Genomic DNA, 13,973 nt, shown 5'->3' with positions numbered 1-13,973 from the left:
CTACAATGATTAAAAACCTGTAAACAAAATTATACTAGCAACTTTAAAGATTTGAAGTTGTGAGCTGATCCGGTGGTAAGATGGGGCCCGCTTGGCAGGAGGTCAAAGTGGTCAACATCCTAGGCAGGCGTCCGATCGGGTGAACTACCTTCCAGGTTAGCAGGAAGAGTAGCCGATCTGACACTTCGACAGCTCGGTCAAACACCAAGCTTCCGACGCTCATAAAGCTCGAAGCAGGGAGGGACGAAGGCCGAGCGACCACTCCGCTTGGCCAAGTAGTGGACGCAGCCTCGACTTGGCAGACAGGGCTCCCTCGCATGGCAGGGAGGAACTGAGTAGTAGGCCATCGGCCGAGCAGATACTCGGCCCGACCATTGTATCACCCAGACGATAAGCTGGCCGAGCGACTGGACGAGTGGCTCTCCCACTCGGCCCAGTAACAGACAAGAGGAGAGGTTGGCGATATCTTCGTAGGGACCAGTGTTACCGACGGGCTACATGGTCGGCGGCATGGTCGGGCAAAGAATCGTACTGTGGAAGCTGTTGGAACCCCAAGGTTGTTTTGGTGTGATCAATAAGTTAAGTTAGGTCCTGTGTATTTTTAACCTTGTGTCTAAGTGTGTAGGAGCTTAGAAGCACAGGTAGTCGAGCGGAAGACGTAGCTAGCGAGAAGGACGGCACGCGGTGCGTCCGAGGGACGAGGCGCTGCGAAAGAGTACACCGGCGGATGAGAAGGAAGCGTGCGGTGGTTCCGAGGGACGAGAAGCCGGAGCGGAAGACTGCTCAAGGAGCAAAAGATGCAGCTAGTTGGAAGGTTGGCACGGGGTGCGACTGAGGGATGAAGACTACGGATGAGTATGCTGGCGGACGAGAAGGAAGCACGCGGCGATTCCGAGGGACGAGAAGCCGGAACGGAAGCCTGCTCGAGAAGACTGGAAGTTGGGTTCGGGTGAGTCCTATTCGGGATGGAAGAGATCACCCAAGCGAGCGAAAGACTCGGTCTGAGGCGAACAGAGCCGGAGTAGAAGACCTGGGTTGAAAAAGTCAACGGGATTGACTTTCGCAACCGGGACACCCGGAACCCTTCCGGGCGCCCAGAGTTGACTTTTTGACCATATCACGTCAATCGCGATCTGAACGTTGGGGGATAAAGTTTTATCCCCCCAGGGTGCCCGGAACCCCTTCGGGGCACCCCGACCAAGGCTATAAATACAGCCTTAGTCTAGAAGCTTTTCAACAACTCAGAAATTGTTACTTCAACACTTGTACGCTCAATCTCTAGATTAGCTTCTTTCTTTTTATGCTCTCATTGCTATAAGAGCTTTCTCTGCCTGAAGGAGATATTCTAGTGCGTTCCACTCCTTGGATTAACAACCTCCCCGATTGTAACCAAGTAAACATCTGGTGCCTCTTCTTTTTCTGTTTTAACTTATTGGTTTTCGATTTTACGCAAGTGTTCTATTGAAAGTTCGAGAAGGGTTGTGTTTTTTTTTAGCAGGCTATTCAACCCCCCTTCTAGCCGGCCGCAACGGTCCAACAGAAGCTTCCACTGTACGTCAGGGATATGCTGGGTTGTTCGGGTATGGCATCAGGCATGCTTTTTTGACACGTCTTTTCCAAGTATGCTTTGAGAAACGTGTACACCTCGGGAAGCGTGCATGCGCCTCCCGGTAGTCCTATATAAGGACCCCCACGCTTTGACAGTGGTATGTTCACTACTGTAGCTACAGTTACGTTGCTGTTCCTTTCTCTCTACTTTATTCTTCATTCGCTTGCCACCAGTGACTGACTTGAGCGTTAGAGGGCCATCGTCGGGGAACCCCTCCCTCACTCGGTAATAACGACGTGTGGTTGCAGGCTCAGCTTGTCGGAGATCCACGTCATCTTCAGTCGACATCCAGTCAACGTGAGCGCCACCTTACCAGCATCCATTGACTCACTCTCGGACAGGATTAAATTTGGCGTCGTCTATGAGAACACACCTGAATCCGAGACGAGGAGATGGAGGAAGCTGGACGTCTCCACACTGTGACGCTCACTCCAGAGGAGCTTGATGCACTCATTCAAGTACGAGTGGCAAAGATATCCGAGTTGCAGCAACAAAAGGCACTAGACGACTGGCTGGCGCAACAAGCGACGTTAGCCTCGGGAGGCTGGGTGGCGCATGAAGACCGGCCGGAGCAACTCTCTATATGGGGACAGAACAAGATGCTGACCGACACTCTAGGAGAGGTTCCACTAGGGCCCATTCCGTTTCACTGGGCATTATTTCAGACGCCCTCAGGGATTGCTCAGGCCAACCAGGACAGGGGCTCTTCTTCAGACGAGGCTCCTATTCGGGACGCAAGAAAGGGCAAAGCTCTTCGAGTTGATTCTTCGCCCAAGCGGATCAACTGACAATTCTCCGAGGCTATTCTACAGGTACACTGCCGAGGTACTATGCTCCCTTGGCGATCAGAGAATATAACGGGTCGACCGACCCGGACGACTATCTCGGTAAGTTTGATAACGCCGCTACCCTTAATCAGTACATAGATGGAGTCAAGTGCCGAGTTTTCCTCACCACTCTCTCTGGCTCGGCGCAATGGTGGTTTCAGAGGTTGCCGGACGGGTCGATTAGAAGCTTTAAAGACTTCTGAACGACATTCCTTCACCACTTCGCGAGCAGCAGACGCTATCAGAAAACAAGCGTTAGCCTGTTCTCCATGAAGCAGGGCCAGAGGGAGACTCTCCGAGCCTACATCCAGCGCTTCAACCAAGTGGCGATGGATATCCCCTCGGTCTTGTCCGAGACCATGATGAATGCGTTCATGCAAGGGCTCGTGGATGGGGACTTCTTCCGATCACTCGTCTGGAAGCCGCCCCATGACTACGACCACATGCTGAAGAAGGCCAATGAGTATATTAATGTAGAGGAAGCTCAGGCAGCAAGAAGGAAGGAGGCAGCATCCGAGTCACCCTCGGGGGTCGAACAAAGGGCGTTGGTCAACCATCAACCTCCGAGAGGGCCCCGAGCCGAAGGAGTACGCCCACACCTGGAAGCAAGGCCACACACCGTCCAACATGTTGCGGTCGAGCGACTGAAACCCAAGGGGAAGGTATGCCCCCCTTTGTTCTACTCATTCCATCAGTTTGCAACTCACAACACTCACGACTGTCGCGGATTCAACCCGGTTGTCCAACCAGCACCTAAGAGTTATCGTTACCGGTCCGCCTCTCCTGACTGGCGACACGAGCATCATAGTTCCGATCGGTGATAGGACACAAGAAGATCACCACAGCAACCTCATCAGAGAAGCACCGATCCGCCCAGAGCCGCATGCGATCGAAGCAGGCCGTCCGCTTGGGAGGAAGAAAATAGAAGTAACACCGCACGAGGTGAAATCAACATCATAGCTGGCGGGCCGACCGGCGGGGATACCAATTGAGCTAGGAAGTCACACGCTCGGCGGTTAGAAATCCATGCGGTGGGCTACTAGCTGGGAGCAGGCCAGCGGACCCAAGATCAGCTTCGGCCCCCGTGATCTCGAAGGAGTTGAAGTGCCGCATGACGACACACTCATTATTCAAGTGGTAATCGCCAATTATACTATTCACCGTATATTTGTTGACACATGCATCTCAGTCAATATCATTTTCAAGAAGGCATTCGACCAACTCCAAATTAACCGAGGTGAGCTGTTGCCAATGACGACCCCTTTATACGGGTTCACGGACAATGAAGTTTTGCCGATTGGCCAGATCAAGATGGCCATCTCGCTCGGGGAGGAACTACTTCGGAGGACAAGGGCCACCAACTTCATCGTAGTAGACACCCCCTCAGCCTACAATGTCATTTTGGGCCGACCGTCCCTCAATGAATTCCGAGCAATTGTCTCAACCTTCTGCCAGAAGATTAAGTTCTCGGTAGAAGATGGAGTTGGAGAGGTAAAGGGGGATCAGCTGGCCGCTCGAAGATGCTATGTCGAGATGATCAAGACTGAGGCAAAGTCCGCTCGGAAAACACCTCGGATGGAGGTAAGCACCATAACTGAGAAGCCCCCTACTTTGGTTTATGAGGAGAAAGAGAAAGTCCGGATACATCCGAGTCGAGTAGAGGCGACGACCTTCATAGCGTCTGACTTGGAGGCGGAGCAGTAGGCCGAACTGATCAGGTGCCTTCAGTAGAATCATGATGTCTTTGCATGGTCAACACATGAGCTGCCCGACATTTCCCCGAGCGTCGCGCAGCATGAGCTCCATGTCCGACTAGACACTCGGCCAGTGAAGTAGAGGAAGAGAGACTTCAGCGTTGAGCAAAACCTGATTATCCGAGCAGAGATTGAGAAGCTACTGGAGGCCAGACACATACGCGAGGTTCAGTTTTTGAGCTAGCTCGCCAACATGGTGCTGGTCTCCAAGCGGGGCAATAAATGGAGGGTCTGCAACGCCCAAAAATTTCTCAAAATTAATTTTAGAAATATTCTATTATTTTTCTAGAATTTTAGGATATTTTTATGGAATTTTTAGAGTAATGGAAGTAGCAAAAATAAATAGAAACGTAAAATAGCCTAAGCGGGAATTGAACCCGAGACCTATAGGACTCTAAGTCTTATAGATAACTCTAGTAACCAAGTGAACCCAGCAGGGCCGTGCTGAAAGAAAAGGGAATCAATTATATTTATATTTAAGTTGGGTGAATTAACCACTTAATATAAATAGGAAATTAAGAGGAGAATTATTTTCATCGTAACTTTTCCTCTCCCTCAAACCCTCACGCCGCCATCTTCTCCTCCTCATCCTCTCGACGCCCAAGTCCAAGGAAGAACCTAGGGTTCCATCCCTAGGGCCATAGGAGTATCTTCCGGCAACATCAAGGGTACGAGGACACTCCTCTCCGCAAGAAGAACGCGTAGAAGCAAGAGGATTGTCGAGAAGATCATTTTTCCGGAAAACCTAGCGATCAGATCGTAAGGAAATTTAGCGCAGGATGTAAGAAACTGTAACGACCACCCTTCTTACTACTACTCTCTAAGGGCGACCGTTACCTAACTACTACTCTACTTACTAGTGTCACTTATGCTATTATCAGCGACACTTAGATTTATCACGACCCAGGGGAATTCCTACCGAAAAATTTTGGCAGAGTCTCCCCTGTACCGGTGACCAAATCCATAATACAAGCAATATATACGCAGCCACAGGCGGCTGGAACACATTTTATTTACAACCACGCAGTAATAAATCCAAAGTAAAAGAAAGAAACTACTCTAGCAAAGCAACCAACTACATCACTCCACTAATAATACAAGTGAACTACTTACAAGTGCGGAATAAACTTAAATACAGTCTCAACTCAAAATAACACTTAAGGAAATCTAAAAGAATTAAACAGAAAGTCTTAACAGTTTTGTCAGCTAATTCTGAATCTCTCCACAGTCCAGACATCACACACCTTCATCACCACCACCATCCTGTCGCCTCCCTTTCATATCTTAGCTTTTTCTTTATCTGCAGTAGGAGGAAAGAAAACAAAACTATAAGCGAAAATGCTTAGTAAGTACTAATCTATCTCACAAAAACTCGAAGTGCATAAAAGTAATGTAATAATACTGAAACTGAAATGCTAAAGCAAGGCTGCATGTACTCATGGTATACAGAAATAAAACTGAATACTAAACATGCTCACTAACTGACAGGAAAATAAGGAAACTACTATTGTAGGCTTAGAATTAAAGAACTAAACTTTTATTGATTCTAAGCATAAAACTTGTTTCATTTTCTTATATCCTTATACTAGAAATTAATCTTTTAATTTCTCTTTCACTTTCTTCTTCTTGTTCTTCTTACTTTTCTTATACTAGAAATTAAGACTTTTAATTTCTCTTTCACTTTCTTCTTCTTGTTCTTCTTTTCTTTTCTTCTTCTTTAGGCCCAAGCTTAGTACCATCTTTGTTTTGCGTGCTCTCTAATAGTGACTGAGGTAGCGAGCCTCTAGTCCTATGAGGTAAAGACCTTGGTCTTACCAGTGCCAAGACCTTGGAATTGGTCACCTGGATTTGTTTAACGACAACCTTGGAAGTCGGGTACTAACCTCTTACTTTAGTTTACTTGTTATCTCTTTTTAACTAGACCTTGGTCTTTTTCTTTTCACTCAGTTTTCTCATAATCCTTTATTAGAGTTTATTGGAATCCTTTAGATATACCTAACAAGTGTAGGATTACAATTAACTAAGCATGCTATATAAAAACAATACAAGGGAAACAAATCTAAACTCTCTCTAAGCATGTTATAAAACAAAGCAACAGAAAAGCAAATCTAAACTTTCTAAACATGCTGTAAAACAAAGGAAAAGAAAGCACATCTGAACTTACTAATCATGCTCTAGAATAGAGCAAAAGAGAGCTAGTTTGAACTTTTAAAACATGCTGTGATAAGAGCAAAGAAAGCTAATCTAATCTTACTAATCATGCTATAAAATAGAGCTAAGAAAGCAACTTTAAGCTTACTAATCATGCTATAAAATAGAGCTAAGAAAGCAACTTTAAGCTTACTAATCATGTGCATGGAGTTAACAAGGAAGAACTAAGCTACAATGCAAAATTCTGCATACCACGAGATCTAACTACACTAAAATTCTGCACTAAAATTCTGCTCATGATATTCCAATAGCAATGGGAAACTAGAAAATCTGCCCCTGTATAACTAATAGCAATGAAACCTAGGAATGAAGGGATCAATGCTGCACACACCCAATAGAGTATCATGCTTACAAATTAACAAAGGACTGAATTTGCAACACTATTAAACAAGTTTGTTCCTATTTATTGAATAGCAAAGAAACTAACACTTTGTATTTAGGTTAAGAGCTTTTCATGCCACTATACAGCACAAAAGGGTCTAACCAGATATGCTAAATATAGGGTTGTTCTTGTCCAATGCAAAGCATAACCAAAACTAACAGTAAGGGGCTGTTCGTGCCCATTTCATAGCACATTAACTATGCTACAGCTCTAAATTAACAGTAAGCAACAGTAAGGTCACAACTTAAAGGAGACTACATGCTATTCAGAAATTCTAGGCCTTCTTATGTTCAGCTAAGTAGCCGAATTGCACAGCAACCCAAAGGAAGATACTTGTGTTTTTATTTTCTTTGCATAAGATCAAAATCAACTTACTGTAAAGTTAAAAACAACCATATACATCCAATTCACAGCTTAACCCCTTTTTGGAAAACAACTTAACCATATATCTCGACTTACACAATTTTTGTCTAAACTTCTCTCGTTTTGTAAAAATACCAAACGACCTCCAAAAATTACGTAAAAATACTCTAAAAATTTCTAAAAATATCTAGAATATTTTAAAAGTATTTCCAAATATTTTATGGACTTTTAGAACTTGAAATAGGGAAAATTGAGTCGTTACAGAAACCCCTCACCTGCAGTATAAGTAGCTATTCGTATGTTTTTATGCATTTGTTTAGTCGTATGCAGATTTTTAGTACATAGGGTGTGTTCTAGTGCACACCAAGTGTTTGATAGAATGTTTAGCTCAGTAAAATGCTACCGTAGACATTTTAATAGCTCAGTAAATGCAGTAGAAGCATTTAAAATAGCATAATTAGTCTTGCTTCAGCTTATATGGGACTACAATCCAATGGGTGGGCTCCCATAGTCGCCTCTGGGTTCAGATAACCTAGCTCTAGGTTCAGATAACCTAGTAAAGCAAGATAAATTAATTAGCTTATGATCCAGTATTTTACTTTTATCAGTGGCACTGTACTGGACTAGATGTCCTTGGGTTGGGCTCCCATAGTCGTCCCTAGGTTTATATAACCTAGTAAATCCTACTAGATTCGGGACTAGCTACCTCGCGTTTAGTTTGGGATGCGCGCGTAGCAAGTACAGTTGCCGGGCCCATTAGCAGCATGATTATGTATTTTAATCTATTTATGATAAATAACTTTTAAAACTTCACAGAATAGTTTATGTGAATACACGACAGCTTAGCATTAGTTAGTAGTAGTGTAGCTCAGCTTTTATTTCAGTTTAGTTCTTATGGATCCACATGATAGTTTTATGCTTAGCTATGATTGCCATATATCGTATGTGATTATGCCATGTTTTAGAATCCATGTTTAGCAATGTTCAACATATATTTCAAATAGCATGTTTTAAAAGCATAAATTGCATCAAATGCATGTTTTTGTGAGGTAGATGGTTTCTTACTAAGCTCCCAAGCTTACAGATACTTCTTTTCCTTATACTGCAGATAAAGGTAAAGGAAGGATGGATTAGCGGAGGCTGGGGACAATGCAATGAAGATGTGTGTGGATGGAACCTGGAATAAAGATCTTGGAAGAACTAGAACATTTAAGAACTTAGCGTTTCTTATCATGTTACTCTTTGCTTACTTAGTTATCTAAATGCCTTGAATTGTGAAAGTATGTCTAGAATACTAGTTATCATGCTTAGAATACTGGTATCTGATATTAGAATATTGTCCAGCCACCTTAGAATTTATGTATGTGATTTGGGCATGAAACAGTGCTGAAATCAGACTCCTGATACGAAATCAGTAACCCCGATCGATCAGCCGATCGATTCGAGGGTTCCTAATCGATCAGCTGATCGATTGGGTAGTTTTTCCACGAACAGTAAGCTCCTGGATCGATCGACCGATCGATCCAGTCGCGTTCTGTTGCGAACAGAGAGCTTTGGAATCGATCACTGGATCGATCAATAAGTCTGGATCGATCAGGCGATCGATCCAGAATTTATCCCGTGCACAGTAGCAAGCTGAATCGATCAGTGGATCAATCAGACCACTCCAATCGATTCACCGATCGATTGGGAGGCCTGATAACAGTTGGTAACCCCTCATTTCAGCCCTTGATCATACGTGAAGCCTAGATTACCTCCTTTAGCATAGGAATAGCATTGCAAGATGTAATTTAAACATGAATTCCAGATCTAATAGAAATTAGCAGAAGAAATTGTATTAGTTAGTAAAATTTTTAATTAACTCAGTTTTCCGCACCTTAAGATATAGCTTAGCACAGCATAATGTAACCCTCGGCCTTATAGCTTAGTTAGTAGGAGGCGGGTCGTTACAGGGTCTGCATCGACTTCTGGGATCTTAACAAGGCATGCCCAAAGGACTTTTATCCCTTTCAAAGGATAGATCAGATGGTAGACTCCATGACCGAGTGCGAGCTGATATGCATATTGGACGCATATCAAGGGTATCATCAAGTACCGCTCTCCCGAGAAGACTAAGAGAAAGTCAGCTTAATCACTAATGACAGTACGTATTGCTACAACGTAATGTCGTTCGGCCTAAAGAATACAGGAGCCACCTACCAGAGGCTGATGAACAAAGTATTTCGGCGGCAGATCGACCTCAACATGGAGGTATATGTCGACAACATATTAATTAAATCCCTCCGAGCTGCCGATCTCTGTGCAGATATCAAGGAGACCTGCCAGACCTTCCGGGCATATGGAATCAAGTTAAACCCTCAAAAGTGTCTGTTCGGTGCGAAGAGTGAGTGCTTCTTGGGATATATCGTCACCGAGGGGGTATTGAGGCAACCCCCAGCAAGGTAAAAGCACTCCAAGATATGCCACCACCAAGAAAATTGAAGGAAGCTCAGCGCCTCACCGGCCGGATAACAACATTATCACGGTTCATCTCCAAGTCGTCCGACCAGAGCCTTCCTTTCTTCAAGATTCTACGCCGAGCCATCAAGTTTTAGTGGGACGAGGAGTGTAAATAGGCCTTCGAGGAACTTAAAGCATATCTAAACTCGTTGCCTATACTAGCTAAGCCTATTGCAGGCGAACCACTCCAGATCAATTTGTCTTCGACCGAGCACGCTGTCGGCTCGGTGTTGGTTCGGCAGAATGGCGAAGAACATCCAGTGTACTTCTTGAGTCATATATTAAAGGATGTTGAATCTCGCTACACCGGGCTGGAGAAGCTCGCATTTGCATTAATACTTGCCGCACGAAGGCTCTGTCCTTATTTCCTCGCTCACACTATCATTGTGATGACCAACAACCCTCTGGGCAGAGTTCTGCTTAACCCAGAGGCATCCGACTGGTTGATCAAATGGACAACGGAGCTCAGCGAGTTCGATATCCAATATTAGCCCCTAACGACCATCAAGGCACAATCCTTGGTTGATTTTGTCACGGAGGTACAAAATCCTGAACCCGACTCGATCTAGAAAGTATATATGGATGGGTCATCCACCCGGTAGGGTAGTGGGATCGGCATACTGCTCATCTCCCCACAAGAAGAGCGGGTGTAGTTCTCCATTCGACTAAAGTACCGGGCAACTAACAATGAAGCTGAGTACGAGGCGCTTATAGCCGACCTACAAGCCGCTCAGCATGTCGGTGCCAGCAAGGTTCTTATCCACTCTAATTCTCAATTAGCCGCTCAGCAGCTGGTTTGAGCATTCGAGATGAGTAATATGCGACTCAAGTTGTACGCCGAAGCCTTCAAAAAGTTGAAGGCAAACTTTCAAGAGGTAGTCATCCAGAAAATCCCCCGAGCAGAGAACCAAGCGGCGGATGAGCTGGCCAAATTGGTAACCTCACTCTCGCCGATCATCATTACTCAGCCAATTGAGCAAGTATCCTTGGTGGCGCACGTCGATCGGATGGAGGGGCTCACTTTCCCTAGTGATTGGAGAACAACCATAATAGAGTTTCTAGGATCAGGAGCTACGCTGTCCGATTGGGAGGAAGCTCACTTATTGAGAAAAAGAGCAAGTTGTTTCACCCTAGTCGGGGACCAACTCTACAAGAAGGCCTTCTCTAGGCCATTGCTTAAATGTGTTGGATTGGAAGATGCCAACTATATGCTGCAAGAAGTACACCAAAGCTCCTATGGAGGGCATTTGGGCGGTAGGTCGCTAGCGAGGAAGATTTTGTTGGCTAGGTACTTCTGGCTGTCTCTACAGGAAGATGCCACTCAGACAGTAGCTAACTGTCTATCCTACCAGAAGTACCACCACCTCTCCCACCGGCCGGCTGAAGAAATGAAGCTTTCCACTGTGTCGTGCCCGTTCGACCAGTGGGGCATGGATATTGTGGGACCCTTCCCCATGGTGACTGGGCAGGAAAAGCTTTTGCTCGTTGTGATAGACTACTTCTCCAAGTGGGTTGAAGCTGAGCCGCCGGTGAAAATAACCAAGCAGATGGTCCAAAAGTTCATCTGACAGCATCTCATCTATCGGTTCGGCATTCCATGTCGGCTCATCTTATATAATGGTAGATAGTTCGCTGGATGGAAGCTCAAAGAGTGGTGCGAGGAGTATGGCATCCAGCAGGCCTTCACCTCCGTAGCATACCCTTAGAGTAACGAACAGGATGAAGTCGCAAATAAGGAGATTTTGCGGATTTTACGAGTTCGACACAACCACATCGGAGGGAGCTAGGTGGATGAGCTCCTCGATGTGTTATGGGCAATCCGCATGACCCCCAAGGAAGGCACGGGGGTAACCCCATTCCACCTGGTGTATGGTGGTGAAGCGGTCGTCCCGGTCGAGATTGGAGTCAAATCCAATCGAATACAGCACTACAACGAAGAAAACGCCGAGTGGAGGCTTCTGGAGCTGGACTTTGTAGATGAGACGTGTGACAAAGCAGCCGTTCAGCTGATGGCCTATAGGCAGAGGATGACACAAAACTACAATCGACGAGTGATCCCGAGGTCGTTCCAGGTCGGCGACCTTGTGTGGAAGAAGGTGAAGCCGGTCGACGACACCATTAAACTAGAAGCTCCGTGGGCCGGACCATTCAAAGTCATGGAGAAGCTTCGCTCGGGCTCCTACTACCTAGAGGATGAAGACGGATGACAACTAGAACGTCCGTGGAGCGCGAACCATCTTCAGCCATACTTAGCTGGATGAAAGGTGCACCAATGTAATTAAGGTGTACTCTCCATTTTTCTTGTTTCCCTCGAGTGCAGGATTGAAATGAAAAATGGAAGGTTACCAAAATTCTCGTCGAGCGGCGACGTTAAACCCAAGTCTCCACCGACGGTCGAGGGGTGACCTTAAACCCCGATCTTCACCAAATCGTCGGGCAGTGACGTTAAACCCAAGTCTCCATCGACGGTCGAGCGGCGACCTTAAACCCCAGTCTTCACCAAATCGTCGAGCGGTGATGTTAAACCCAGGTCTCCATCGACGGTCGAGCGACGACCTTAAACTCCGATCTTCACCCAATCATCGAGCGGCGACATTAAACCCAAGTCCCCATCGATGGTCGAGCGGTGATCTTAAACCCCGGTCTTCACCAAATCGTCGAGTGGCGACGTTAAATCCAGGTCTCCATCGATGGTCGAGTGGCGACCTTAAACCCCGGTCTTGACCAAATCATCGAGCGGTGACGTTAAACCCAAGTCTCTACCGACCGTCGAGCGGCGACCTTAAACCCCAGTCTTCACCAAATCGTTGAGCAGCGACGTTAAACCCAAGTCTCCATCGACGGTCGAGCGGCGACCTTAAACCCCGGTCTTCACCAAATCGTCGAGTGACGACGTTAAACCCAGGTCTCTATCGACGGTCGAGCGGTGACCTTAAACCCCTATCTTCACCAAATCGTTGAGCGACGACGTTAAGCCCAGGTCTCCATCGACGGTCGAGCGACGACCTTAAACCCCGGACTTCAACAAATCATCGAGCGGTGACGTTAAACCCAGGTCTTCACTGACGGTTGAGCGACGACCTTAAACCCCGGACTTCACCAAATCGTTGAGCGGCGACATTAAACCCCAGAGTCGAGCAGCGACTATAAATCCCCAGGTCGAACGGCGACCTTAAACCCAGGAGGTATGATCCTAGCAAATCTACCAATAATAAAGGTACGGTCGTAGCAGCCGATCGGGACTATACAGTTGGACCCTAGTAAAAAGACAGCATATGAGGAAAGATCACAAAAGGATTTCATTGATAGCAAATCAAACACTGTCGAACGACAGGAGTACATTCTGTTGGTGCGGGTTGCACTAACGGTCTAACTCAGGTTTTGATGAATGACAAATCATGTTAAGTTAGTTTGTTGTTGTTGTCTAACACTTTGATCGAGTGTGCAGGAGAATTCCAGACAGGTCGACGGGCTGACCAGATGTCTGACACGAAGCCCAGGTAAGTGAGGTAAGTCACTGGAGGGGAGTGACTACGAGGACGTGTTCCCGGGAAGGGAACATTAGGCGTCGATTCGGCTTAGATCCATTTCGGATATCTAAGTCGAGATCGTGACTAGATTCCGGTCTCGGAAAGACGGAATCTAAGTCATACTCTTTTTTGCTAAATTCATACTCACTTTGCTTTTCTATAAAACTGTGCTAACAATCTGTGTTGCAGGGTATATTTGCCCCGGACTAACCTTTTCTTGCAGGAGAAGGACTTTCTGGAGAAGAGGGGTCCGGGCGCATGTCTAGGAAGATATGGCTTCGACCTGGTGCATTTGCCTAAGTGGAACTAGCCGAAGCTACCCCTTACGGATCCTAACTAGTTAGACCAAGGTTTTGTATTAAGTTCAGTGGATAGGACTATTTGGAAAACTTCGAAGGCATGGTTACTCTAATGATGTTCAGGTGACTCACCATAACCCAGAAGTTTATCCAGAGAACGTCTATTTGTTGAACCCAAAGCTAAACCTGAATTTAACACAAGTTAAAAACAAACCCTAAAATTGAAACTAACTCATCTCACAAAATTATAGGATTCCCTGATTGAAAACATAGATCGGGTGAGATGACTAAGGACTTAAATAAAAATTAAAATTAAAATTAAATTAAATTAAATTAAATTAAAATTAAATTAAGATTAAATTAAATTTAAAATTAAAATAATATTAAACTAAATTAAAATTAAATTAAATTAAATTAAAATTAAAATTAAAATTAAACTTAGTCTTCTTAAACAAAAAAAAAATTATTTTAAAAATTAATCTTAAAAATTAATTTAAAA

The 13,973-nt window shown here is 45.3% G+C and overlaps 1 protein-coding gene across 1 annotated transcript; it reads left to right on the top strand.

Moving 5' to 3' along the window:
- The first annotated feature begins 11,468 nt into the window (after positions 1-11,468).
- On the top strand, positions 11,469-11,852 carry LOC122011088. Its single transcript, XM_042567522.1, has one exon. It carries the CDS (start codon positions 11,469-11,471, stop codon positions 11,850-11,852), a length of 384 nt encoding a protein of 127 aa, XP_042423456.1.
- The last annotated feature ends 2,121 nt before the right edge of the window (positions 11,853-13,973 follow it).

The sequence above is a fragment of the Zingiber officinale genome, chromosome 8A (genome assembly GCF_018446385.1).
Source record: "Zingiber officinale cultivar Zhangliang chromosome 8A, Zo_v1.1, whole genome shotgun sequence".
NCBI lineage: Eukaryota > Viridiplantae > Streptophyta > Magnoliopsida > Zingiberales > Zingiberaceae > Zingiber > Zingiber officinale.
This window is presented reverse-complemented; position numbering and strand designations above follow the sequence as displayed.